The sequence below is a fragment of the Penicillium macrosclerotiorum genome (assembly GCF_028827735.1).
Source record: "Penicillium macrosclerotiorum strain IBT 26536 chromosome Unknown utg000006l_segment0_segment0, whole genome shotgun sequence".
Classification (NCBI taxonomy): domain Eukaryota; kingdom Fungi; phylum Ascomycota; class Eurotiomycetes; order Eurotiales; family Aspergillaceae; genus Penicillium; species Penicillium macrosclerotiorum.
In genome coordinates, this window is record NW_026643085.1 from 1,629,407 (window position 1) to 1,655,581 (window position 26,175).

At 48.6% G+C, this 26,175-nt stretch overlaps 9 protein-coding genes across 9 annotated transcripts; 3 read left to right on the forward strand and 6 right to left on the reverse strand.

The window, feature by feature from the left end:
- Window positions 1-5,473: 5,473 nt before the first annotated feature.
- On the forward strand, window positions 5,474-6,767 carry mdm12 (ERMES complex subunit MDM12; the record flags this gene model as incomplete). Its single annotated transcript, XM_057077596.1, has 2 exons — window positions 5,474-5,963; window positions 6,001-6,767. 2 exons carry the CDS (start codon window positions 5,474-5,476, stop codon window positions 6,765-6,767), a joined length of 1,257 nt encoding a protein of 418 aa, XP_056933176.1.
- A 461-nt stretch (window positions 6,768-7,228) lies between these two features.
- Window positions 7,229-8,183, reverse strand: N7462_005879 (putative BAP31 domain protein; the record flags this gene model as incomplete). The annotated part of the gene is made up of 4 exons (XM_057077597.1): window positions 7,229-7,610; window positions 7,687-7,790; window positions 7,853-7,987; window positions 8,163-8,183. The coding sequence occupies 4 exons, from the start codon at window positions 8,181-8,183 to the stop codon at window positions 7,229-7,231; spliced, it is 642 nt and encodes a 213-aa protein (XP_056933177.1).
- Window positions 8,184-8,647: 464 nt separating this feature from the next.
- dus3 (tRNA dihydrouridine synthase DUS3) lies at window positions 8,648-10,908 on the reverse strand (the record flags this gene model as incomplete). Its single annotated transcript, XM_057077598.1, has 3 exons — window positions 8,648-8,729; window positions 8,800-10,722; window positions 10,790-10,908. The coding sequence occupies 3 exons, from the start codon at window positions 10,906-10,908 to the stop codon at window positions 8,648-8,650; spliced, it is 2,124 nt and encodes a 707-aa protein (XP_056933178.1).
- A 2,477-nt stretch (window positions 10,909-13,385) lies between these two features.
- On the reverse strand, window positions 13,386-14,195 carry N7462_005881 (Ser/Thr protein phosphatase superfamily; the record flags this gene model as incomplete). Its single annotated transcript, XM_057077599.1, has 1 exon — window positions 13,386-14,195. One exon carries the CDS (start codon window positions 14,193-14,195, stop codon window positions 13,386-13,388), a length of 810 nt encoding a protein of 269 aa, XP_056933179.1.
- Window positions 14,196-14,640: 445 nt separating this feature from the next.
- N7462_005882 (senescence-associated domain-containing protein) lies at window positions 14,641-16,251 on the forward strand (the record flags this gene model as incomplete). The annotated part of the gene is made up of 2 exons (XM_057077600.1): window positions 14,641-15,307; window positions 15,371-16,251. The coding sequence occupies 2 exons, from the start codon at window positions 14,641-14,643 to the stop codon at window positions 16,249-16,251; spliced, it is 1,548 nt and encodes a 515-aa protein (XP_056933180.1).
- A 531-nt stretch (window positions 16,252-16,782) lies between these two features.
- On the reverse strand, window positions 16,783-17,925 carry N7462_005883 (uncharacterized protein; the record flags this gene model as incomplete). The annotated part of the gene is made up of 1 exon (XM_057077601.1): window positions 16,783-17,925. One exon carries the CDS (start codon window positions 17,923-17,925, stop codon window positions 16,783-16,785), a length of 1,143 nt encoding a protein of 380 aa, XP_056933181.1.
- A 1,103-nt stretch (window positions 17,926-19,028) lies between these two features.
- Window positions 19,029-20,374, reverse strand: N7462_005884 (isocitrate dehydrogenase protein; the record flags this gene model as incomplete). Its single annotated transcript, XM_057077602.1, has 3 exons — window positions 19,029-19,456; window positions 19,509-20,301; window positions 20,354-20,374. 3 exons carry the CDS (start codon window positions 20,372-20,374, stop codon window positions 19,029-19,031), a joined length of 1,242 nt encoding a protein of 413 aa, XP_056933182.1.
- Window positions 20,375-21,193: 819 nt separating this feature from the next.
- On the reverse strand, window positions 21,194-23,063 carry N7462_005885 (uncharacterized protein; the record flags this gene model as incomplete). The annotated part of the gene is made up of 4 exons (XM_057077603.1): window positions 21,194-21,591; window positions 21,646-21,791; window positions 21,842-22,191; window positions 22,248-23,063. 4 exons carry the CDS (start codon window positions 23,061-23,063, stop codon window positions 21,194-21,196), a joined length of 1,710 nt encoding a protein of 569 aa, XP_056933183.1.
- A 1,860-nt stretch (window positions 23,064-24,923) lies between these two features.
- Window positions 24,924-25,637, forward strand: N7462_005886 (uncharacterized protein; the record flags this gene model as incomplete). Its single annotated transcript, XM_057077604.1, has 1 exon — window positions 24,924-25,637. The coding sequence occupies one exon, from the start codon at window positions 24,924-24,926 to the stop codon at window positions 25,635-25,637; it is 714 nt and encodes a 237-aa protein (XP_056933184.1).
- Window positions 25,638-26,175: the final 538 nt, after the last annotated feature.

Sequence of the window (26,175 nt, forward strand, 5' to 3'; positions counted from 1 at the left end):
TTTGAATGTCTTTTTTAACTTGTCGGTGATTGTGGGTTAAAGAAAGGACCCGGAGTATGTGGTATAGTATGTAAAGCGTAGTCAAAAAGTAAACACGGGTAAAGGGATCGGAGGCCGAGGATAAGACGGCAGTGGAAAAGCACCTTTGTTTGGATTGATGGACTCGATGGCCCTCGACGGGTGCAGTCGGTCAGACTTTATAGCTTTACGAGATCTGACGGACCAAGGGACCTTGGAGAATGAGGGGCATGCTGGCATCGACGATCCAGCACATCATTTCAGCCGAAGGGGAAGTGGATACCCGGGTCATGCAGACCAAGCCCCGCGATTGTCGCCCATAATTTTTGTCCTCTTCGGTAGGTATGATGTGCGACGGTTCGAGTAAGTATTTCCTAGGAACTAACGTACCCGGATGGAGACTTCCCAAACATGTTGCGACGCCTTCACATGTCTTGGCTCTCAAAAAAGGGGGGAAGGGGGCCCCGCCATCGCTCTCGGTCCAGGCCAAGACGTCACTATTGGAATACTATCATGATCTCCCTTTCTCACTTTGCAATTCTTCGACTTCGCCTTCCTTGGCTCTGGTATTTGTGTCGCACCAGGACCGGGCTGGCCGAGGCATTCTGCGGTCGTTCCCCAGCAAGCTGGGGCAATTATGCGCCCGCTTGGTAAGCCGGTACAGCCCAGGTAGGGTGGCCCGCGGTCCCTTTTTTAGGGCTCGAGGGGCCAGGGCGGATGAACACCTGTGCACACAGGTTGAAATTGCGTAATGCTTCCACGGGCTTTTCGTTTGGCTGGACATCCCCGACTAGGCGGACCCCGTTGCCAGCCGACGAGCCATAGAAAACATCGGAAGATCCGCAGCCAGGATGAAGGAGGGGCCAAGACCCTCGCCAGCGGGCGAAGAGCGGACGAATCTCACAGGCTGTTGGCCGTTGTGCCCATCCACAATGCAGCCGCTGCTGCGACTCCGGGTTTCAAATGCGTATCCGCCCGATCTTGTTCGTCGAACTACTGTTGCGCGCTCCGATCATCCCGACTGCGTCCGCCACGGGCCCCTCTGGTTGCACCGGTTGAATCTTCCGATTTGTTTTCATTGCGCTCGTAGTGTGCTCGAAGTCTTCTCGTAGTAGCCCCGTCTCGCGCTATTCCTTTCTGTTTTGAGATAGAGGGACCGCAAATGACATCACGGGACGGGGAAACGCGTCTGCTCTAATGTCCCATATGGTTTTTTAACCGATAGTGCCCGCTCGACTCGGGTGTTTGTTTTGGCTCGGGTGTGGGGAACCCGGGGGAACACATGTGAGATCTGGAAGCTCGGGGTGCACAGGAAAGAGCCTGAGGCCCAACAGAAGGAATACAGGATCAGAAAGGCCGCATGGAAGTGGCCCGTGTCGCCAACTGCATGTTCGAGGGCCGAGTTGGTCGCGGGATATCGCAAACCTCATCACGTGGTGTATTTCTCCTGCGCGACGAGCAGCCCAAGAGTGTTGGATGCTGCAGCGTTCTTCGTCAATCCTAGTATGCCCCGTCAAAATAAAAAATAAAATAAAATAAAATAAATAAATAACCAAGGAGAGAAGCCAACGAACCAACGGCGCTAAAATCGAATGGTTCAGGAGGGCCAGCTGAGGCTGCGCACCATCGTTCTGCTTTGCCGCCATCAGCTCCAGCGTATCACCCGCAATTGATCTGCCGGGGCGCAGGCGCCGGGGGGGAACAAGCCGCAGCCCTCCAAGTTTGATATTAGGGCTGCGGCACTTTGGCTGGCAAATCTCCAACACCTGTTGAGTCACGCTAGGGTGGATTGAGGGCGCAGAGCAGTCAACCATTGGCACAGAGGCCCCCTTTCTCTACGGCGATGTTATCTATGTTCGTCTGCAGGCACGAAAGGCATTCGCCCCCATCCTAACGACATCCGAGCCAACACTCGCTTTGGGGATGAATTCGATGCAGGTGGTAGAAGAACAGTAATTCTCTTGGCAGCCTTGAAGCTAGCGATACTTCGATGGTCGGCTCTCGTTTTCGCTTAAGCCAGCATCGAATCAGGGCTGTCTCATCATCCCCGCCGCGGCTCTGGTGTGATTCCCGTCTGCGCCAGTACGACCAAAAGCCGTTCTTTGGTGGATTCGAACATGATGGCTTCTGAAACGGGCACAGCTCAGCCTCATCGAAAATCTGACACAGATCAAATCCGATGTAATCGCGATATCGCGATATCGCCTTCCAGATACGTCGCGCTCGAGCGTTCAACTTTTACTTCCCGTCCGGGCCATACATGATGTTGGTTTTCAAGCCCCCATCCGAGACGCTGTGCTGCAAAACTATGCAAAATCTATGCAAGAATCCGCCCGAGAAACACGAATGTTGGTTCTTTGGTTCTTTGGCTCTTCGATAGGCAGGTCCTGGGAAAGCGCAGATGGGTGGGCGCATGCTTAATTCGAGCTGAGGTCGGGATGGATGGTCTCTGGCAGCTCCTGCGGCCGCCCCCAAACGAACAGGGTTCGTGGATCCACCGAACGATTGCAGGCACATCGTTGTAAGTAGCTGCGGTACGTGCTGTGCCCGTCAAATAAGCCTAATTTCTATGCCTCGTTGGCTCTCCAAATGTTGGTGATGTTGCTTCCGCCCCATCCACCTACTATGGCATCTGTTGACCTTCCTCTCAAGGCAGGCGGAATGCCTGGGTGATATATCCGAATGATGTCAGTCAGGTTTTGTGTTGGCGAGAACTCTAACGTACACGCCGCAGCAGTCCCGGCTGGTTGAGCGCGATAGGATCTGCCTTGTAATTACTCGACATCCGCAATCTCTATTGGACATGCCGCAGGAGGCACGTCGCCAGGCGCAGGCCCAGGATGGGGCTTCTTCCTCTCACAATCTACATCATGGCCAACCATAACTGATGTTGGCATATCCTCGTCCGCGAGTCAAGTTATCTCCCACAGCACTCTATGTTTGTGCCCCTGTTCGTGTCTCTTGCACCATTCAACGACATCCAACGACTACTGGATTAATAGTTGCATACAACATATCATCGTTCGGCTACCACAGTCACTCCTGGGAAAAAATCACATCTGCTGCCTGAGTGCGTATGACTCTGTCTTTTCACCTCCTGCGGCCCTGTGCAGTCGTTTTCAGCTGAGCAGCCATCTGAGATGCTATAAAGCCCGTCGTTTATCCCGTTCCAGATCTCATCAAGCTCATCAAGCTCATCAGCTCATAAACCACAATCCTCTTCCCAATTATTATATTGCCATCTTGATTATACTTTCGATCAAGGCTTTGCATCATCAGCCGCCATCATGTGCTCTATTTACATTTTCCTGTATGACTGCGGCTGCTGCATTAAAGAGGGAGGCGTCGTCCCCTGCGCGAAGGAGAACACCCCGTCCTGCCATGGCGTGAAGGAACAATTCCGTCGTCGAGATGGCTACAACTGCCCCGCCCACGGCGGCTAGAGAGATTCTCTCGCACAAGGTCAGTGGAATGGTGTAGTCCAGTACTGGCTCGCACAGGGCAGGGTTTAGCTAACATTTTTCTCGGCTAGGGATCCGATCATGATTGTCTGTTTTCGTGGCCTGAACGCTAGTGGCGGAGATCTCGTCTTCGGATACCGATCGCGATGATCCAAATATCCATGCTACCAATATGTTTCAATTATGGAAGGCACTTTCTGTTTGTTTTCTGCAAATCTTTTTGGGGGAATTAACTTGTTTGACTTTGGCTTTGGCTTCAGTAATTTGATATCCTGGACTTTATGACTGGGTTTCCGTATTGAGGTCAAGCTTCCTATGTGGTCTTGCTATTTTGATTTGTTTTTATTCGATGGTATTTTGAGCTCTCACCACGAGGCTGCTCAAGTTCCCGGCTGCTCGCAATTGCCGGTGCGTTGGAAACGTTAGGGCCACGGGGTTCTCATTCCATCCTTTGATGTTTGATTTTTTTGGTTTTCTTTTACCCTCTTTGTTCGATATTTAGGACGTTGAGTATGACATATTTTTTAAGTTGAAGCAATCGTGCATTTGCTCTCGAACTGTCTTCCAAAAAGCTGTAGTACTATGATCGCTGATTCCAGGGCTCCGAGGTTCCGGGCACCAGAATATCGCAAATTTCGATTTAATCGGCGACCCCGTGGATGACGAGTCACTTTCAGAACACGAGCTGGAGGCCTTTGCGGTCGATCCCTTGCTGATTTGGAATTATGATGGGGAAAGAACGCTAAAAGCGTGGACTCGGATCCTTCCCGATCTTCGCGCTTAACATTCTGTGGTTCAGGAAATTAGCTGACCCTCAATTGCGACCAGGATCGTGAGAACTCAAAGAACACTGATTGGCCCATTCAGGCTTCTGCCGGCAATACCCGGCAATTCCTGGCGCTAGGTTTGGGGGCAAAAGAGGGGAACCTGGCGCTTAGCACTAATTAGTATTTAAAGAGCGAGGGCAAGCAAGGGCATGTGTCAAGGCGTGGACGCGTCTTATTACAAACTCTATCATTGACTTGGGTAGTTAGATATTTATGCAGCTTGGTCAAACCATATTCATGTATGATTATCTGCAAATGGGCCCAGCTAGAGGGTTAACATCTTTCATCAAGATACCATGAATGGCTCGGTCTAAGAGCCTATTACTCCCTCTGCCAGCTGCCATATCTCGATGCTCATTGGGAATTATTGCAGTAATATGTTCCATAGTATCATATTTTAGGTTAAAAGCGATAATTTACGACGTTAGGTTCGTGGTCTGACAGGTTTGAATCATTGTTATCTGCTAGAGCCGACATCTTTGCGCTTGATACTGCCAGGTACGTAGTTTTATCTCCGCTTAATGGACCTTATCGTTTCTACACCATTGTAATGGCCTGTGCAATGAATCCATCAAGTCTTTTCTGAAAAGCGTGCCTTTGAAATTTCTTTTTCATCATTGATTTTCAAACTTTTATTTTCTGACCATCCCGCATCATAATGCAAGGCCGTTGCTAGTACATCCTCAACACAAAGTCGATCTGGGAAACACAGAGAAGTATTCCAGGCATGACTTATCTAAATATAGGAATACATATGAAGCATGGTATTATTGGGAATGTGGTGAGTTCAAGCAGTTCTCACATGCATTGAAATATAGATCCGCTGTAGCTCGATAAATGTCGGGAAGGCCGCGTAAACATGGATGCTAATCCGAGGGTATCATGGAAAGTACTATTTTATTTGGTATTATGATAACTTTAACTTGCTCTTAGCCAATAATACAGAAAATTTTATTATAAACAATATTTCAGGCTATTTGCTGCGAAACAAATATTTGATAAGAGTGCTCATGCCAACTCGCTCGTACATGGGCTCCAGAAGAATGCCCCGTTCATTAGTCACGTGGATCCGCGTCACCGGCCCGTGAGTTGACCATAGCTTCTGTCTTGGGAGCTTGGGAGGTTTTGAGATCCTTGCAACACCGCCATTCTTGCGACGCATATGTAATGTCCATCGAAGTTGATTGGGCAAGGGCCACATCTGGCCCGGACGGAGAAGCGCTGGCAGAGCGTATCCGCTCCTTTGTCCACGACAAGTTCCAGCAGGTCCCTTTACCGCGGTTCATTCGCTCCGTCCAGGTCCATTCCTTCGATTTCGGAACAATCGCTCCTGATCTTGAGATCAAGGACTTTTGCGAGCCATTCGCCGACTTTTATGAGGAAGACGATGATGACACCTCGGCCACCTCCGAGGAGCTCGCCGATGAATGGTCTGGCTCATCAGCCTACGGCGATGAAATGTCCATGAACCATGCGGCTCACAGCCCACATAACCTCAGTCACCACCCATACCCCGGCGAGGACTATCGGCCCTCAGCGCTGCGGTCTCCGCTTCCTCTGGGGGATCACCTCAATCCTCATTTTTTGCCCCGCGCCGGCACCCCTGGCATCCCCGGCGGCACATCTACACTTGGTTATCATTTGATGTCATTGGGGGGTCTTTCGGGGACACAAACCCCCCCTCGCGGCTGTAGCAGGCGGAACACCATTCACTGGCAGCTGGTCTGACTCGGGAATGCCCAGTGGCCGGCCTCGACGCCCGTCGCGCGCTACTGGGCTCCAACATCGCATAGACGCCGACATAGACACCACCAACTCCGCTTCTCGTCCCTCAACTGCCAATACCCTACCATCGCATCCATCCATCGGCCAGACCGGAAGCAGCGGATCGAATCGCAATACTGGTGACCCGGCCGATATACCCCAACAATCCACCGAACCCGCGACCGATCCTTCCGCCCCAATCCCGCCTCGTATGCGCGAACGCCGACCTGAAGATTTCCAGATTCTGTGTCATGCAAAATATGCGGGTGACGTCCGAATGTCCTTAACGGCAGAGATTCTGCTGGATTATCCAATGCCTAGCTTTGTCGGCCTGCCTCTTAAACTGAACGTGACAGGCATCACCTTCGACGGTGTGGCTGTGGTTGCATATATTCGCAAGCGTATCCATTTCTGCTTCTTGTCTCCCGAGGATGCGGATGCGCTGCTTGGCTCCGAGGAACAAAATCAGAGCGGCCAGAATTTAAGCGAGGACGGACGGCCCAAGTCCGGCGGCGACCAAAAGCGGCAGGGTGGGCTGTTGCAAGAGATTCGAGTGGACAGCGAGATAGGCCGCAAGGAGGATGGCAAGCAGGTCTTGAAGAATGTCGGCAAGGTCGAGCGCTTTGTGCTTGCTCAGGTCCGCCGTATCTTTGAGGAGGAGCTAGTCTACCCCAGCTTCTGGACCTTCCTTATTTAAGACGCTAGAGGTTGTTGGATTGCAATGCTCTCAACCCAAGTCTATCAGCAAACCGAACCTGTACAGTTACGAATGTGTAATGATTTTTAAAAAAGGATGATTTTATGACCCGAGAACCTTATCTTCACAATGCAAGATATTTCCTGTCCCAAGCTAAAACTTCGCAATACTATGACGAATGACTCCATCCTCCCAAACTCTTCGGCTAAGTTCTGTTAACAGTAAAGAAAGAGTGCCAAGTTCATGGATCTCCTCCCGGTGTGACAACATTTCATTTGAGAGAAAACTATCCACGGCTCCCAAAATCAGTGGGTGTACCCCATAGAAACGGCATTATGCGTGGCATTATCTGAACCATAAGGTGACCTCAAATTGAGATGTATTGATGAGCGACCGCGAGGCTGTCTGCGACATGGGTCACCTCAGGTCAAATTACCCGGTTGCGCGAAGGAAGAGACACTTTACATGTCCTTCTTCTCGGTCTTATCACCCTTGCCAGAAGAAACCTCGTCGCCAAGCTTGTGGTACTCGCGGGTCAGGCCCTCACACTGCTTCTTAAGGGTTTCAATGTCGCGGTTCTTAGCCTCGATCTCCTTCTTCAAAGCGCCGATCTCGCCAACCGAACCAGCCTCAGCAACGCGGGCTGAGTCCTTGCCGCCAGCTTTCTTGTCACCCTCGAGCAGCTTCACGCGGTCCTCAAGACGGAGGACCTCGAGGATCATGATGTAGGTGCGGTTGAGAATCAGGGAGAGGAAAAGAGTGAAGCCGCAGAGGTACATATTACGCTGGGAGTAGAACTTGCGGGCTTGCACCTCCATGCGGTCGGTGCCAAGGTGGGCAGCTCTGGTGAGGGATTCGCGTTAGTATTTGGTGTTTTCCAGGTAGTAAAGCAGTTTTCCATGGATTATAATGCACATACCCCAATGCGGAGCCTTCCTTGGAGAAGGCCGCCAGCTCCTGCTGGACCCGGTAGACCCGGTTGACACTGTCAATGAACAGAATCAAAATGAAAATAAAGGTAATCTGAGAGCCATATCGGTTAGATGGGCGGATCAGGATTGGCGAGGGTAGACCGAATGCTGTACCTTCAACCCATATTGTAATTTGGCGATGATGGGACTTTCGGAGATAAATGCAAACAGTTTGCGCTTGATAGTGTATGGGAGAGGCACGATGAGGGCAAGGAATACTCCCATCTCAAACACCAAGAGAAGAAACACCTAAGGGAAAATCATTTTGCATCAGTGTCATGTATCAGCATGGAAGGCAATTTGAGAGCATCAAGCGGCGGATCGGTGAGCTGGCTAATCATGCCACCTAGGCTACAGCCGTGTCAAGCTTGGTGGGCTAGGGACCATAGCAGATAATATGAGATAATTCTCGGGTGTGACATACAAGGCTGTAATAGAGAGTCATTTTGACGACTTTGATGAAAACAAGGGCTGTTCAAGTGGAATGTTCGTGCTGTGCAAAAGGGGGTGGGGGGTTTGGTCGAAGCTTCAGTGCAAGCTGGTTTGAATGTAAACAAATGCCGCTAGGCAGATGTATTTTAGCAGTGTGGAGCGAGGAGGTAGTAACGCTAGAAACCAAAGTGAATAGGTATTCAGATCGAGCAGCAGAAGAAATTGAGGACCTGCTGTCGGACGGGCAGGTTCGAGGTGGTCTTTTATGGGGAAGTTTTGCAAGCCTCGGGGAACAGACGTCATCATCGTCGGATCTCCACGTGACCGGATGGAGAGCCCTAACGTCCCAACGTGGAGCTTTTGTCACATCATCTTCATAGTACTATTAATCTTGGTATAACTTCATATTTCGTATTCTTCTATATACAATGCTCATTTTCAGCCTTTATCTAATTGTGAGTTCGCCTTTTATTCTGTTTAGCCCTCTGCCTCATAGGCATTGGACTTGTGCTTGGGCTCGAATTTGAAGTCCTTGTGCGCGGGGCCGAGGAACATCTCGCTAGATAAAATGTTGAGTCAGTGACGCTGTCCTTCTTATTTTATGTATAATGAAACCGAACAAGACTTACGTGATTTTGATCCAGTCCTTGTAGTTTCCGCTAGCCATAAGAGTCTCAAGATCATTTCGACCACGCCAAGCAGGGGGTCTGTCGTTAATATGAGGAGGCATGTACTCCAAAATGCCGAGCGGAACGTAGCGATAGGCAAAGCTCAACCACTCAAGCAGGAATCTTCGGGTGGTGCCAACGCCAAACTCATCCGATCCCCAAGCATCTAGCCCATACCTGGCAAACCTTTCGATGTAGGCAAGACGCTCTGTAGCAGACTTGTCCAGGTACTGACCGGACTGGATTTCCTCAAAAATCCATGGTTTGATCAAAGCTCCACGACCCACCATGACGGAGTCAACACCGGCATTCCGAATGTGGTCATCGTAGTCAAAGTGAGAGAAACAATCGCCGTTTCCGAGGAAGTAAGTCTTGCCGCCATTTGGCTGGTAACGCGCATCGGGTTCATGGATGGTATCGGTGATGACATCCGTTTGCTCATTCAGCCGGTTGATGATGGCGGCACACTCTGCGATATAACTCCAATCCGCGGTTTTGGTGTATCGCTGTTGTCTGCTTCGTCCATGGAGAGTGATGGCAGCGACACCTGCGGGGCCACCATTGAGAAAGCTAGACTCGTAGCCACCTAGAACAAGACGCTCAACCAACTTTTGTGATGTCGGCTGGTTATCTCGAGTTCCCGTTCTGATCTTCACCGTAATTGGAATCTCCTGCGAGACAGCATTCATTCCACGAAGTATCTTTTCCAATTTAGAGTGGTGATCCAGCAAGGCAGAGCCAGCTCCCTCGCGGTACACAAGGTCGATGGGGCAACCGCAGTTCAGGTCAATGACACGCAAGTTGGGTGTGAATTTAGAAAGCACCTCCGTAGCCTTCAGGGCCTGCCAAGGCTTGTTGGCTGCAATCTGAGCACCAAACTTGAAATCCTTTGAATTGTCATAGCCTTGAACGACATTCGGCCCGGGAACGATTGTGGGAGGGAGCATCTCCGACTGGTGGCTCTTCAGCAAGGTCCACTCGGATTTAGAGCCTTGGATCAATGGCATGCTCATCGCCATTTCTGAGTAGGTGAATTGAGCACCGAGATCAATACACAGCCTGCGGAATGGCAGGTTACCCTGGGTCGTCAGAGGTGCGAGGGTTGGGGTTTCAGGTCCAAAATAAATGCGTCTCTTCTCGGACGGCAAAAATGGAGGATCCGAGAAACGGGCCCTGTTCTCTTCTTTCTCCTCCTTCTCCTTGGCCTTTTCTGCGTCACCATTGGTCTGAGCTGCGTCCCCTTCCTCTTGAAATCGACCATGAAGCTGCTTCTCTAGCTCCTGAGACACCTTGGTAAGCCAGGTGTTGTATTCATTGGCACGAGGAGTATGCTCCCGCTTCCGCGCGAGGGCGACCTTGTCTTCGTTCGAAATGATATTGACCATGCCCTCGGAAGTCGCGAACGACACGAGAGGCTTGGCCTTGGCCTTGCGCTCTTCGTCTTCAATCAAGATAAGCTCCTTCTTCCCGTCCGCCGTTTCCCTCTCGGTGGAGTGTGAACCGACCAACCGACACTTCCATCCTGCGGGACACTTTCCATGCACATCCCACGCCGGACAGATGCCATCAAAAGTTGTAAGATCCTCACGCTTGTGCTCCTTTAGGTAGACGCGCAAATCGTGCTCAAATCGACATTTCTCGCCGAACTGGCACTCTTCCGGGGAGAACTCGGGACTGAATGTTCTCGATGTGCACAGGCCTTTTGCGTCTTTGGAGCTGCCAAAGCTTCGATTGGTGTTCTGGCCCTTGGGTTTATTCTTCTTCTTGCCTTTCTTCTCGTCGTCACGCTCGGCGTGGGAGGCAGCCTCGGCAGCATCATCAGCGTTGACTTCGGAGGCAGGCTCGGGGGTCGAGTTAATCAAGGGACGCGAGCGAAGCAAGTATCTTTCCGAATTCGTACAGAGGTCAGTTGTGGTCTGAATATTTTCTGAGATCAAAAATGTAAACTCACTCGGCTTTGATAGGCGCAATACCCCTGTCACGCAGCGACTGCCGATGGCTGTCAGAGATCGAAGGCTCTTCGACTCGAGCCTTCTTAGAGGGGGGGCTCTTCAGCACTAGAGGTCTCATTGGGAGTATCGCGCTTCGTGATGTCCACTTCGGAAGAGGCAGGATTGACCTCCGCGCGCGGAACTTCGGAGGACGTCGATTCCATGCTGGGCATGTCAAATGACCAATGAATATAGCTGGCACTTCAATCGGTTGAAAACACGACTTAGAACCTCGGAAAATTGTGTCCAGCCGCCAACGAGTATGTCACGGAGTTCTCCGATCGCTCTCAAAAATTCACAGTCCGCCGGTGGCGCGCCGCAAGTTTGCAGGATTTGCATTTGGAGATGGGTGGGCCTCGGGCGGTGTAATGAACGTTATGATTGGCTCAACCGCTCAGTGGCAGATAAACTTGTTCGTCGCCCTATCCTTCAGGCAGAAAGAATCTAAAAGTTGACAAAATCCGTGGTCGTTTATTGAGGGAATATTTGACCTTCATGTATGGGCTACTATGGGTCGGTCAAGATTTTTACTATATTTTTTTATCGAAATATCGATTATATTGGCTATAGCTTGGCTTCAGCCCTCTTGGGGATACACCAAGATCAATGATCAGTGATAAATAGTCAAAGGAAAACCAGAATGATTAGACCGAGAATCATGATATCGCAATGCTATGTACCCTCATGGAAGAGGTAAGAGAATATTCCATATTGCCAAAAATTGTCTGCTTAACATTAGTTGCGAAATTCTGTGGCTTCAACCCAAATGGGGAAACACCAGTTCCAGGAAGACATAGGAAACGAAGAATAAAGATGTAGGGAAAACAGGAAAGCAATCACTAATTCTGAAGCAGTGAGTTGCAGGCTTAGCAAGGACCAAACAAATCGTCATCATTGCGGTCGGTTTCATCGCTGTGGGTCGAATTGCCATTCACGACTGAGGCATCCTTAGGATCAAGCGAGGCCGTGTCATCCCCCCGTGACATGCCGTAGTCGGAATTTCCTATGACATCCAGACCTACACTACCACATGATGTGACAGGAGCGGCCCAATTGAAAGGTGCTGATGAGCTCTTCGCCACGATATTTGTTAGAGGGTTCGTATGAGCCTGTAACTCGAGGCAGATATCGTCTCGCTCCTGAGGAGTAAGGTCGCAGAAGATAGGCAACCTATCGTCAAGGCTTTTCTCATACTTCAGTGCCCTGTCAATGGCAGTTCAGTTTGAATTGTGCCCATTCTTGAGGCGATATCGAATTCGTCGGACTGGAAGTTTTTGAGAAGGAATTCAAGACAACGAACTGTTGCTTGTGACAATTTCAAATTCGAAGTTGCCTTTGTAACTTTGTTGGCTCGAACCTGACGGTGAAGTGTATCTGCTTCACATAACGAATACCCGGCCGCAAAATACTGATCTCGCCTCTCCCGAGTTTTTGAAGATTTAATTTTGATGGAAGGTGAATATGGTCTCGGTGATGCCAGCTTGTCAAGATACTCTAGTAATCTTCCGCGATCGCATATCCGGGCTTGGATGCTTTTTTTGATATATCTCGGCTTCGGTGTCATTTTGAATGATTGAACGAAAGCGGAAATATTGGTAGCGGAATGTCGGTTGTATCTAAGAATTCTGTGGAATTAGAGAAGACAAGAGGATATAGATGAGAAAGCGAGCAGGGGGAGAGGCAAGATAGGAGAAGGTGCAAAATAAAGATAGCTTGCCTTAAGAATCAAAATAGCCGATCATAGACGTCCGCAGAATGATTAATTGATGTGAAAAAATAAGGATGAAGTTAGAAAGTATTTAAGAGGTAGAGAGAAAAAGAATGGAAAGATGAGAAGTTTTGTGGAAGAGTGCGAAGCGAAAATAGATTGTAAGGGGAAAAAACAGTGAAAGCGAGAATCATTTAGATTAATAATGAATTACGCTGGTTTTGCGGATAGGGAGAGCTGAGAGACCAAACTTTTATGCCTATGACAGGTTATGAAAGGCGGAATTCGTCCAAGAGAGGCAGCAGAGGATGAAATATTGATCAATACCACTAGTGTCTCATATGAGCATGAAGAGATTTCTGTTCTCAAAGCGATGCTGAAGCTGGTAGTCAGGACAGCCGCAAAGTCGGGATCTCATTTTGCGTTGCGGATGATCATTCTTCTGACGCTAGCATGCTCTCGGGGTAAGAACGATTATTTACCGCCCATCTCAGCTTCGCCAGTTCTTCCACCGACAGATTCAGCTTCTTGATTCTTCGGTCGAGAGTAGTTCTTCATCGTGCTGTCGGCTGCAATTATGATGGACATCCTCGGAGAAGAACTAGCTATTGAGTTATGACTGTCATTGCAGTGGTAGAGGTGAAAAAGATCGAGCATGGAAGGCCGTTTCCTCTTTTAAGACGCATCATCAGTTGGGATGCATAAACAAGCTATGCCCCTCGCTGCGAGATGTCAGGCAAACGTAACGAGTCACCCTAAAAAGCCCGCACTTTAAAGCCCCTTTCTACAACACAATGTCTTGTGAACGTATCGGGGTGTACCCAGGAAAACTCAATACAAGCATTCTATTAGGCAATATGAACTACTTTGCCTGGGTCGAATCTGTCCGCCTGAGAAAAATAGTAGCCCCGCTGGTTACTCATGATCAGTTTTCCCGTTTCTTCCTCTTTGTAGTGAGTATTATAGTGGGTATGTCCAAACGCCCAGAGACAAACCTGAGGGTTTCTCCAACACTCATGTGCCGAAAGGTCTGTGGCGAACCCCGAGGACAATGGACTCTTGACATGCCTCGGATCGATAGCGCGCGTATCTTTCCCCACTGGACTATAATGAGATAGGATCACGATCTGTCGATCCGGGTCCGATGCCGAGATCTCGGCAACCTGATCGTTGAGCCATTTCAAGTCTCCCTCATGCGCTGCATTGTGATCCTCGACTGTCCAGTCTAAGGTATAGTAGAAGTCATTGATACCGAAGCTTACGCGCTCCATCTGCGGTTCTAAGATCTCTGACCATAAAGTGCATCCTAGGATCGTCACTGTCGGAGATATGTCATATCTGGTTCGGTCAAGAAACACAAAGCAACCGCCCTTCTTTTCCTGGTTGGTGCGCCGTTGAGCGGCCGAGTCGGAGAAGTCATAAATTTTCGCTTTAGTTTGCGACCAGCTGGAATGCCAGGGCTCGTGGTTTCCTAGAAGCAAGAAGACAATTTCGAACTGTTGTAGTTGGGCCTCGATGAAAGAGAAGAAGCCATCATCCGCAACGACACCAATGTCGCCCAGGAGCGCCAAACAGGGTGCTCTAGCTGGAATCTCAAATAAGTTGTAGGCAGAAGGATTTTCCAGATGCAAGTCGGACACAATCTGGATCTCGAACATTTTAGATTGAAGGATCAAGGACAGGATGGGGACTGGGGAAGGTTTGCCACAACCAAGCAACCCCACTGCAGGTTTAAACCTAATCAGCCACAATTGCACCGAAAGCGGCAGCAGAAAACATGGTCGAATGAGTGGTGGTGTGGCGGTGCTTCACCGCTGAGTGTGGCGCAGCCACGATTTTGCGGTGTCTGTTATCTAAGCGCCCAGCCAGCCGAGTTCATAAGAGCGCCCCTCCTCGGCTTGGCTGGCGCCTACATTTCTCTTCTCTTCGTTTTCTCTGTTCGTCTAGATCTCAGTGTTCATCTGATTGCTGTGCCTTGAATTGCTCCTCACGTGGTGAAACCGGCCAAAATCCCTCCCGACGTCATCGTCTTATCTGCAGTTATCAGCGCCCCGCTCTCAATTGCGGGCACTTTGTTAGCCTGATTCATACCGAACAGACATCATGTCTACGCATGATCCCAGGCTACTCTTCAGCGTGAAGAATATTCGCGCTTTTCATATTCAGGATGGTGAAGAGCAAGAGTTAACGCCGTCGGGCCCTCAGACCTTGTCGCTGCTCATGGTACCAACGACAACGCCTGCGTCAATCCCACCATACGCGCCTAATGGAACCGCAGAGACACCAGAGGAGGACTTCTACCTGCATCTCTACCTCCCACCCGAGCTGGATCTTGCTCTGCCGGCAACTACGCAGATCTTTCACCAGCCACCGGACAGTTACCTCATTCCACGATGGGATTTGGCACCTGATGCGGGTGCCTTCATCCGGATCCAATTCCCCAGCGTGGGCAATGGTTCAAACAACGTAACACAAGATGACATCGACACTTTTGAGACAATACTTGCCCAATGTACTGCCTTCCTTGATCGTGATCCCGGTCTAGGTGGGAAATCGGAGGGTCCCGTCGCTTACAACCCAGCCGACTGGGCGCCCGGAGAGGGATACGTCGGGACCGGGGAAAGCCACGTCGGCAAGAATGGAACATCTTCAATGGATCATAAGCATGGTAAGATTGTGCTAGTTGATGAAGAAGATGGCAGCGTGGTTGGAGAGTTAGGCGAGGGATACGACCTTGTGGAGGACCCAGATGTAAAGCCTGGATCTAAGCGTGAGTTTACCCTTGTCCGTCAGTCAGTTATTGTATGACCTGCTGATTATATTGCCGTATCAGGGCCTGTTGAGATTGAACTTCCCGGTGAAGGTCAAGGTAACCGGGTTACCGTGACCAACGTGTCAGAGGAGTACTTAGAGATGTCACGGCATCCCGCATACAAGGACTCGACTATCGTCCAGACCTCAGCCACTGCGTCTCGGCTGGTTGTTGCAACATCATCAGCTCTTGCCAATGCCATATCCAGTGGCGCTGAAAGCTTCATTAAAAAGACCAAGCCAACACAGAAACCAGTGACTTTCTCTGAAGTCACCCACCAGCGCATCCGCAAGGTCGGCACATTCTCTCATGGTGCCGCAGATCTATCGTCTCGCACATTGGGACAAGTCGAACGGGTTGCACAGAATCTGGGTGCATCCTTAGCACGCAAAGATACAAAGCAGAAGAAGATTGATAGACATCACCCGCCTCCTGACTACAAGCCTGGCATGCTGAATAAGTCCATGATCGCCTTCTCAACTCTCGCCGATGGAATAACCGAATCGGCCCGAACGGTGCTTCTTACCGGAACGCAGGCCGCCAGCACTATGATAGGCCATCGTTATGGTAACGAAGCGGGCGATGTCGCGAGCAATTTGACAGGCGGTATCAAGAATGTTGGCTTGGTATACATTGATGCTACGGGTGTCAGTCGGCGTGCTTTGCTCAAATCTGTGGCTAAGGGCATGGTTGTGGGGCGCATGCGCGATGGGAAACAAGTAGTAGTTGGAGAAGGTGACGGCGGCCAGCTGCCTGGGGGCGCCCAGGCGGGGCCTTCAAGCTCCGGGGCCCGAGATCCTGTCGTTCGACAGACGTCGCCTAACTCTTTGCCCCCTCCGGCTTATGGTGCGTCCGGAACAACGTCGCTTGGAGGCACACCCATGCCTGGGACGAAACGCTAGAAACTCTCCTCGAAAACGAATTATCCGGATTTCTTTTAGTTAATTTACGTGGTAGAGGTTGGATTGATATCACTGCGTCCGGTAACGCGATTAATTTAAAGTGACTTGCAACATAGCTTTTGAATTGTTCAAGAAAACCTACTTGCTTATCTTTCCGTTGTCCGGAATACGCCCATATTCAATGTAGATATATGTATGGAAGCTTTTCCATTTGGTAGAATTTTATGAGCCCGTGATCTGTATAGCCTCTGATCATATCATTACTTAGTGCTATGTTTTGTTGCCCACGAGCCATAGTGGAGATTTGTGCTTCTTGCTCCCCATACTCAGTCACTTTAAGTAATTAACTATAGCATCAAAATTTTTCTTCTAAGATATTCGATAATGATAATGATAGACTTCTAGGAAAATATGAGTACTTAGTACGTACTCCTAGGAACTCCCGATATTGCTGGTTTAATTAGCTTTACTAAAACTCAAGTCAAATTATAGCTCAATTAACTAGCTGTCTGAAACAAAGCTGTGATATGCCTAAACAAAAATTATTTGACGCGAATTAATTTCCAGCAATTCCTTGACAGATATGATCCGCTTATTGGCTTCGCAGCCTGACATATCACCATCAAGAAGATCCAGTACCACCGCATTCATATTGTCCTTTGCATGCTTCTGCACCAACTGTCGATATTTGGCTGTTTCTTCGCGTTCTTCTTGACCCAGGAGCGCTCGTGCCAAAAGCCTGTGTAAAAGACAACCAAAGTTTCGGGCCTCCAGACATGCTTTCAGCTCTGCATCATCAGCAAACAGATCAGGCTGCTCGACTAGAAGCTTATTTGAAATCTCGCTCACGGCACTAATCTTGGCTCGCATGAGATGATTGGCATAGATGACAACATTGGCCCCGGCTCCATAGAGGGCCGTTCGAGTTGTGGCAGAATACGTCGTGGGTACAACCACTAGCGGCGTATTAAGGTCTTTCTCTCGGAATGAATGTAAGAATTGTAGCACTTCATCTGACGATGTGCTTTTGCTATGTATCATAATGGCATCTGCTCCTGCATCACGATACACATATGCCCGTGTGAGTGCGTCCTGAATCGCCTGTTGGACAGACTCTTTCTCCTCTTGCTCCTCTGCCCGAGAAATACGGGTCGTGAGACTTTCGATGCGGGCAGTAGTTAAGATATCCTTTGACCCCGTCGCTTTCTTGAAAGCCCGAATCTTTTCCGCGAACTCATGCATATCGGCTTGTTCTTGATTTCCCGAGGTTGATTCGAGAGAGTTAACCTTTTCCCCTGGAGCAGAGAGGGATTTGTCCTCAATTATAACCATTGATACCCCCATTATCTCCAACACTGCCAGTAGGGCCGGGATCTCTTCAACATCACCACCACTGTCCGCGTCAAAAGCGGCGCACAGAGGGCGGTGATCACCGGGCTGCAGAAGGTCATTGAAGGCAATCATAGACGCCCGCTTGAGGGGAGAAATGAGCTCTGTATCCGGGATCCCCAGGTAGGTTGTCTGGGTCAGTCCACTGAGCCAAAGGCCATGGAATCTTTGCCCAGACTTTCCCACGGCGTTGCGGATAATCTCTCGAGAGATGTGATCGTGAGCTTCCAGCAGACGAATGTGTCCACCGTTCTGGGAAAGAAGACCTTGAACAGATGCTGACATTACGACGATAAAACTTTAGGACTCCTCAAATAGATGTATTTAACAGATTTGCTTGAGTTGAAAGAACAAGGATTTGGGTTGTGATCAGCTTCATATATCTTGTGTCGCAATGCTCCCCCCCTCCTTTTCGCACAATATCATACCTCTTGTCAGCACACGTGCCACCCACCCCTGTACCAGAATGAGCGATTATTCGGACCATATCTCACTTCTGTATTGACTTTCCGTTGAAGAGTATAATTTACAGAGATTATATCAGAATCCCTGTTTTACCTAGACAGATGGTCGTGTGATAACTTGCCTCTGCGGAGATACTCTCTGAAGCTCTGCAATGCAATCCTACGGTGACAGTGAGTTCAGGTATTAAACTTTGACTAATTATGCAATGCTTTCTCCCGATCACGACTTGACTTCTTATTCTCAGTAGAAACAAGAGGAGACATATTACTTGATATTGATGCATTTTAGAATTATATACTCGCGAGCCTTGAAATCAATCAACGATTTCGTTCTTGCTGTGATCAGGATTACAATGACGGTATGCTAATAAAATATCGAGACTAGAAAGGACTGACAGCTTTAGGAAGAGAGAGAGGATATGTCCATCAGTTACAATCTAGGCTTCATATGCTGTCGTGTGCTCGCTTTCCCAAGGCAGCTGCATATGCAGGGATCTTCCCGGGCCCTAAAATCTGACCTGCAGCCCCATTTTTGTACTTTTCAAAAACATCTTAAGAGATGTCGATCTCTTCAAAGGCATGAAACCTAGACCTAAAATGACGAAGCCGAGGGGAAGTAATTGGTCTCGGCTCATTCCACGCCGTGGATAAGCAGGGGTGTGGAAATCATCTACACACGCTTCCACCAGGCCCCCGCCTCCCAAAAATTGCTCAATAGAGAAAAGCTCTTAATTGGCCTCCTATGCCGTCTTATCATGGACAAGTTTAACCGTATTTTTGCTACGTTCACGTTTTTCGGGGTATATTTGCAGGCTTAGTAGGGCCGCCAGTGGGGTAGCGGGGTTAGACACGTAGTTTCATCAATCTTAAATAAAATTGGACTATTAACCTCTTGTCTCACACATGTGAGAGAGAATATCGGGTTCACAGATTTGCCTGAAGTCGCGCAAACTCCTCTTTCAGTCGTCGTTCCACCGCATCCATGTACTCCGGCGTCATTACATATCCATCCTTGCCACCGCCCGCAGCTGCGAGGTCCTTTGTCATGATACCATCAATATTAACGGTATCAATGCAAGCCTTTTCCAAGATCTCGGCAAAGGCGACTACTTCGGGTGTGTCATCAACCAACCCACGCCGCTTCAAGCCACGAGTCCATGCAAAAATACTCGCGATTGGGTTCGTTGATGTTTCCTTCCCCTGTTGGTGCAGCCGATAATGTCTCGTCACAGTGCCATGTGCTGCTTCTGTCTCGAACGCCTTGTCATCGGGCGTTGCCAGCACAGATGTCATCAGCCCAAGGGATCCAAACCCTTGAGCCACAATATCAGATTGGACATCACCATCATAATCTTTCCATGAGGAGTTAGCGTTCAGCCCCGACATGCTTTCGAAAAAACGTACTCTTCAAAGCTAAAATGTAACCCCCCTCTCCCTTGATCATTTGGGCGACCATGTCGTCAATCAGGCGATGCTCATACGTGATTCCCTTTTCCTGGAATTGAGCTTTGTAACTTTGATCAAAGATTTCCTGAAATATGTCACGAAATCTCCCATCATAGATTTTCATCACCGTGTCTTTGGTCGCCAAGAACAATGGCAAGCTACGAGTCAACGCAAGTCTGAAACTGACGTGAGCAAATTTCTCGATGGAGTCATCTGTGTTGGGCTGTGCTTGTGCAATTCCCGCCCCTTTGTATTTGAAGACTTCGATTCGGGTCTCTGGCTGGCCATCGTCAGGAGTATACACGATCTCGAGGGTGCCAGGTCCGGTGACCACAAAGTCTTGGCCTTTGTACTGATCGCCATAAGCGTGGCGACCGATGATTATTGGCTTCTTCCATCCCGAAACGAGGGCTGGCACGCGAGGTATAATGATAGGCTCACGAAAGACAGTTCCACCGAAGAAGTTACGGATGATGCCGTTGGCAGAGGGCCATCGCTGCTTGAGTTGGAATTCTTTCACCCGACCTGCGTCCGGGCTAATTGTAGCACATTTGATGCCAACGCCGTAGTCCTTGATAGCCTGGGCAGCGTCTTGCACTACTTGATCGTTGGTCTGATTTCGATAAGGAAGACCTAAATCGAAATACTTTATATCCACATCAAGGTAGGGGGAAATAAAGCGTCTTTTAATTTCGGCCCAGATGATTCGAGCCATCTCGTCGCCGTCCATTTCGACAACCGGGTTCTTGACCTATGTTCAATTAGCCAATTATACATAGATTCTTTCTTTGAATGAGGCATACTCTAATCTTTGCGTTAGCCATTGGTGAAGTGTTGAAAGTAAATTTAACGTGTAGATATAATATAAAAGCGAGTTTGACTTGAAATAATGAATCTCTTCGACTCGGCGCGTTTTATAATTCTTTTTCTATGACCCATCGAGAAGGTTAATCAACATGATGGGTCGCAGACACGTGAGGTATACCTGGATATCTGTCATACCCATCGGTACCAAACTCTGTCGTCAAAAACCCCTCAGATTGCGACTTGCTCACCACATTGATACGGCCCGCAGCAACAGGATCAGAATCCTTGACGGTACATATGCAAGCATTCCCCATGTTTGAGCAGGAGTCTTTATGCATATGACTCCTTTTCGGACTCCCGTTCTGGTTCTAGCTTCCGTCAGTTGAGGAAGTGGCGTCCGTCGACAGTATTAGTCTACCAGTATGAGATGCAAGGGAGTGATCGGGTATTTTCGGTTTCATATCTTTGGGCTTAGAAGATTTATGCTCCCTCATGATGAACTCTCGAGGTGTGGAAATTTAGTCAATAAATCATCTCTATATCGAAACAAAGAATCAAAATAAGGTTAGATTCTTAAACTGGCAGCTGTTAGATTCATGGGGATGCAACGTTGACCACGCCCTCTTTTTCTTTATTTTTCTTTCTTGAATTATCCTTATTCGCTGCATTTGCCTATGGTTATCATCCAACGTACTTCATTTCCCGGTCTCGAGACAAAACTTGCTGTATGTTATGCAAATCTCACGTAATTGATGGGGCAATAATATATTCCTGTATCTTGTATGTCGGAAATTATGGCAATGCAGGCGACGAGTCCAAGGCTCAAATGCAGGATTTCAGGCGGTAGCTCTCTCTGGTCCTGGACTTGGGATATCACTCCGCTTAGCGTCGCCTGGTAATTCCTTGCTAGGAATAAGCCAACATCCCAGCAAACAAACACCCACCAATGGTACTAGCATGATAAACACGGCCCGAATGCCCTTCATTTTGGCATCTAGGATGGCTGGATCCCACCGTTCAGATTCGGGTTGACCCCGCTCCCAGCTGCCGCCGATCACCTGTGTACTTATGGATTGAGGCAAACCGCTTGGTAGTGCTGATTTCATGACCGCATTCTCGATTGCAGTGGATAACGCCATTCCCACCACGGACCCAAGCATACGCATTAGGTTGCGTGTTGATGTAGCTACCGCACGGTCCTCGGACTTTGATAGAGCCTGCAGGGCAACAAGTGCTGCACCAACGTTAATGACCAATCCAACCTATCGGGCCTGTTCAGTAATCTTACCAGGCTGAAGAACAAATCCAATGCCGGCTCCTTCAATAATCAACACAATGACATACGTGCCAATTGAAGTTGTCTGGTTGAACAGAAGCTTTAAGCCGGCACCTAATGTCCAAAGTGCCATTCCAGAGTATAGAACTGGCCCATATCTTTCCCAAAGTCAGCCACTCAGACTTCATATTAGATGGGCCAAACAAACCGAGCCAATTTTGTCATAAGGGGGCCGGAGATCACTCCAGCCACGCTTTGCATGAGAAGAAGGGGTAGAATGAGCGCCGCACTGCGAAGAGGGCTATAGCCTCGGACATCCTGGAAATAGATAGGCAGAAAATACATATCCACTTGCCAGACAGCATTGTAGAGTGCACTTTGGAAATAGATCACAGCTGTAGGAATCTCGGCAAATAAGCGAAGAGGGATCATAGGAATTTTCGCGACCCGCTTCTCAATCACGGCGAACAGAATGAAAAAGAAGCCTCCCACAACCAGCATGGAGATTACGAGTGCACTATGCCACGGCCATATACTCCCTCCAGAGTTTATCGGTATCTGCAGTCACTTGATCAGTAACTGGACCATTAATGACAGAAAAGATGGACACATACCAGGAGAAAAAGCACACCCGCAATAGCCGTCAATAGTCCAAGCCAATCTATCTTCTTCATCTTTTCTGCCCAGCTACCCGTCACAGGTTTCAAAGGGAGGCATATCCACATCACAGCCATACAGGTGGCCGCGAGAATTGGAGGGATCCAAAAAATCCAGCGCCAGCCTTCACCGTCGTTAGTACTTATCATTCCTGCTGCGATGAAAGGGCCAGTACTGGCCCCGAGGCCAATGGCTGCACTCAGCATCCCCTGGTATTTGCCGCGGTCTTTCAGACTGACCAGGTCGCTCACTGTAATCTGTACCAGAGAGCTAATGCCTCCTCCACCTATGCCACTGATGGCCCGGCAAACATAGAGCCAGGTTACATTCTTTGCAAAGCCACACAGAACATCGCCCAGGACTAAAAATCCCACGGAAAGTAATAGCACCGGTTTGCGACCGAAGATATCAGATAGACGCCCATATAGTGCCTGGAAGGCTGTCTGGCCCATTAAATAGGCAGTACCAGTCCAGGTGATGCTGTTACCGGCGTCGAGCGATCGGGAGATTGCAGGCAATGCTGTCGCCACGGAATTAATGTCAAGAGTGGAAATGAAGTATATAGCTGCTAGGCAAAGATAGGCCGAGATCAAGCGCTTGAATGGTAGCCGTGAGGACTGGTCCTCGATCGCCGAGGTTGCTCGATGGGTGGATGTTGTTGTGCCTATGGGCTGCAGCTCGTGAGATCCATTTTCGAGGTCTTTGAAATTCTTGGGGTTCGAAGAACCATTGTTTGCTAGAGATGGTGATTGCTTCACAGTTTTGACACTCATTGCTGGTGAATGAGTGAAAAGAAAGATGAGTAGGATTGAGAGAGGCGGGGTCGGTTCAGCACGTCATGAACAAGGATGGTTCGATTCTTTGCACCTGATCCGTACCACGCGGACAGGTGTTGCAACGCCGTGCAACCCGTAACCACTTCCCGTCCAATGCTCGACTTCTTAGTTTAAATTTTGAAATATCAAGTCCAAATTATCCTCAAAATAAAGCCGAACATGCAGATGGATCGTGTCGTCAACCGCTATGAGGAATTTCATCTGCCTTCAAGAGGGTCGTTCTTAGTACAGATTAGTCAACATATCGCTGTCAAATTTGATATCGCTCCCAGGTAGGTCAATCTTAAGTTTTCAATGTGCGTATACTCCTCATTTAAATCAGGAAACTCTTGTTGGGCGTCAGCGATGCTCATCCCAGAAGGTGATTCCGGGGAACATTCCTATACCTTCGCCTGCATTCCGCCACTTGATAAACACGAAGAAGTATGGCATGCAGTGTGGAGTCTTAAAATTGCCCGCTAAATCAGATTTAGGTGCTACCAAGCTTCTTTCCGTCATTTAGAGAAAGAAGCCTCGACTCTATGACATAGGGACCTAATCTAATCGGCGAACGGTAGCACAATTATATCAGCTGTCCATATGTTATTTATAATTTTCAAGTTTTTGCAGCCATTAAAAGATTGCCCCAATCTAGATAGAGTAACAATCTATTGAGTAGACAGCACTAACCCTGAAGAGTCGAGCTTTTCCAAATGTCTAGGTCTTGAATCCGAATAAGGTCAATGATATCATTTTGCTTTGTTCTCAGTAGATGAGTGACTGAAAATGCTGAACATTTGTGTTTTCATAATTTTCGTCTTTGATTCTGTTCTCTAATGACGGAAACTTCGGAGGAGAACCCGATGATACCTTCTTTGTCTATGTCGATTCCTTTAGATCTTTGTCTTTCTCTTTCAAGCCTCTTCAGTAAACAAAGAAGAGATATCGTACAAAGAAAAGCCTGACAAGCATTTTCTGTTCAAGATCCTCGAACAATGAATTGTATGGAATATAAAAGGCCTCTTCTGCCCCAAATTCAGTTCGGTCACCCATCGTCCTGCGATATCTTTTGACAAGCACAGTTGCTAGTCACGATTCTACACAGAACATTACATCACAAGGCTTTTTTTCTATCATTGACTGTCCACGGCCCAATTCAAAATGGGTTGTTATTTCTCTAAACTGCGAGTCCATAGCCGGGCGCCCCCAACTTCCCCTGCGCTTCTCTTGGGCCATCTTCCAGGTCCCCCTGGACCTCCTCCAACACCCCCCATTTCTCCTCTGGTGCTCTCAGCGCCTTCTTCGGTATCCCCTGTAGAGAATAGTGATGTAGATATAGACCAAGCAACTCTATCGGCTTCTAATTCAAGTGGAGAAAGTCAACACGCGTCTCTTAATGAGGTAATCAACCCTGGTTTACTATCTTATATAGAGACTGGCCAAGCAGTAGAGGTAGAAGCTCTAAGATCTCCAACCACAGTATCTGCGCCAGTCTCTCATTCTCATGCAGCCAGCCACGATTCTGGAGATTTGGTATCTCTCTTGGAAGTAACACCTGGGCTACGGCCTTATCTATTCGGCAATGCCGAAGTAGAGCCTGTATCTCGGACCGTGTCTCCTGTAGAAGTCAATCATGAGGAAGTGTCCCAGGTCGCTCTTACGCCTTCGATGCTCTTACTTCCAAGTGCTCAAGGACCCCGAAGACCTTCAATTGGCGAGACTGGGGCTATCAGTGGGCACGAAACTGCTCAGCTCCCCAGAATTGCATCTGTCAAATACGGAGACTTACAGGTGAGAGGGCAAAACTTTACACGTTGGATGGAGAATCCCGATGACTCGACTTGCCAGGTTTCTCCTTCAGTTCTGACGTATGGTAGTCTTGAGACGTTTTACTCGTCACTTGTGGATATTCCTAGACCCATTTCACGAATTCATTTTGGGCAAGAAAGGCTCCTTAATCACATCGTCGGACTCGGTCTCCCTGATGAGACCCAACACCCAGTGGAGCCTTCACCTTACCGAAACATCAAGGTTAACGAACGGGAGATTCATTTTGAGGGCTATGTTGGTCAGGGTTTAATTCTGATTGAGGATCTCTGCCGAAAACCTGACTCCCGGGCTCCATTCACTTCTGAGGTTTGTCAAGCTTTGTACCAGAAGCATTTCCCTATTGGTTCTTTGCGGGTTATTTTTGTGATGAATGTGCTTAACGAAAGAACGTTTGACTTCATCAAGGAGAGCTTGTACGTGGAAGAACATGGCCTGAAATGGCCCGCTGCAGCCTTCAAGCATCCAACTTTGGGTGATGAGTCGCCTGAGTTGGCTCCTGAGATGAAACCCCAAGTCTGGTCTCGTGGTTCCCCGGAATTGAATGCCTTGGTTGGAACTCCCATTGGGGCCATAATTGCAAGACTCATTTTGAGTGCATTCCCCCGTGGGACACATCGAATCTCGCAAGTCATTACATGGCCAAGTGCTGGCCTAAAATGGCCTCAAACGCGCTGGGATATCGAGCCCATTCAGCGCACATAAGAAGGAAGAGGCCCCAATCATTTTTCTTTTGTGTTGAAAGTAAAAGTCCCTGTTTCTTGGACTGTTCCGTCCTAGCTTAAGCCGCTGTCATCTTTCACTAACTAGATTAACAGGCCTTCTTTTAAACAAAAAAAATAAACTTTTTTCCTCAGGATCATTGTTCTCCGTAGTTCCCATTGAAAGTAAAAAGTAGATAACGAGCAAATTCAAGAAGCCCTGTAATCCTAATGTTCAAAATTTTGGGAAGAAAATCTTTTAATTAAATAGGTCGTTCGTTACTCATTGATGGCTGGAAAATATAAGTAAGTCCAGTTGGAATGAATGTTCTCGGAATCCTCTAGGCCATCTGGATAACCCGAAGCTTCCGAAAAGAACAATCATGTCAATGTAAGCCCTAAGGTTTGGATAGGGAGTTCAAGGCAGTATTCCTAGATAAACAGCCTCTGAGGGACAATCACTCAAATTAGTGCAACGTACTGTGTCATAATAGTCTAGATGCTGGTTAGTATGCCTTAGTCACTCGACTTTTCAATAGGTC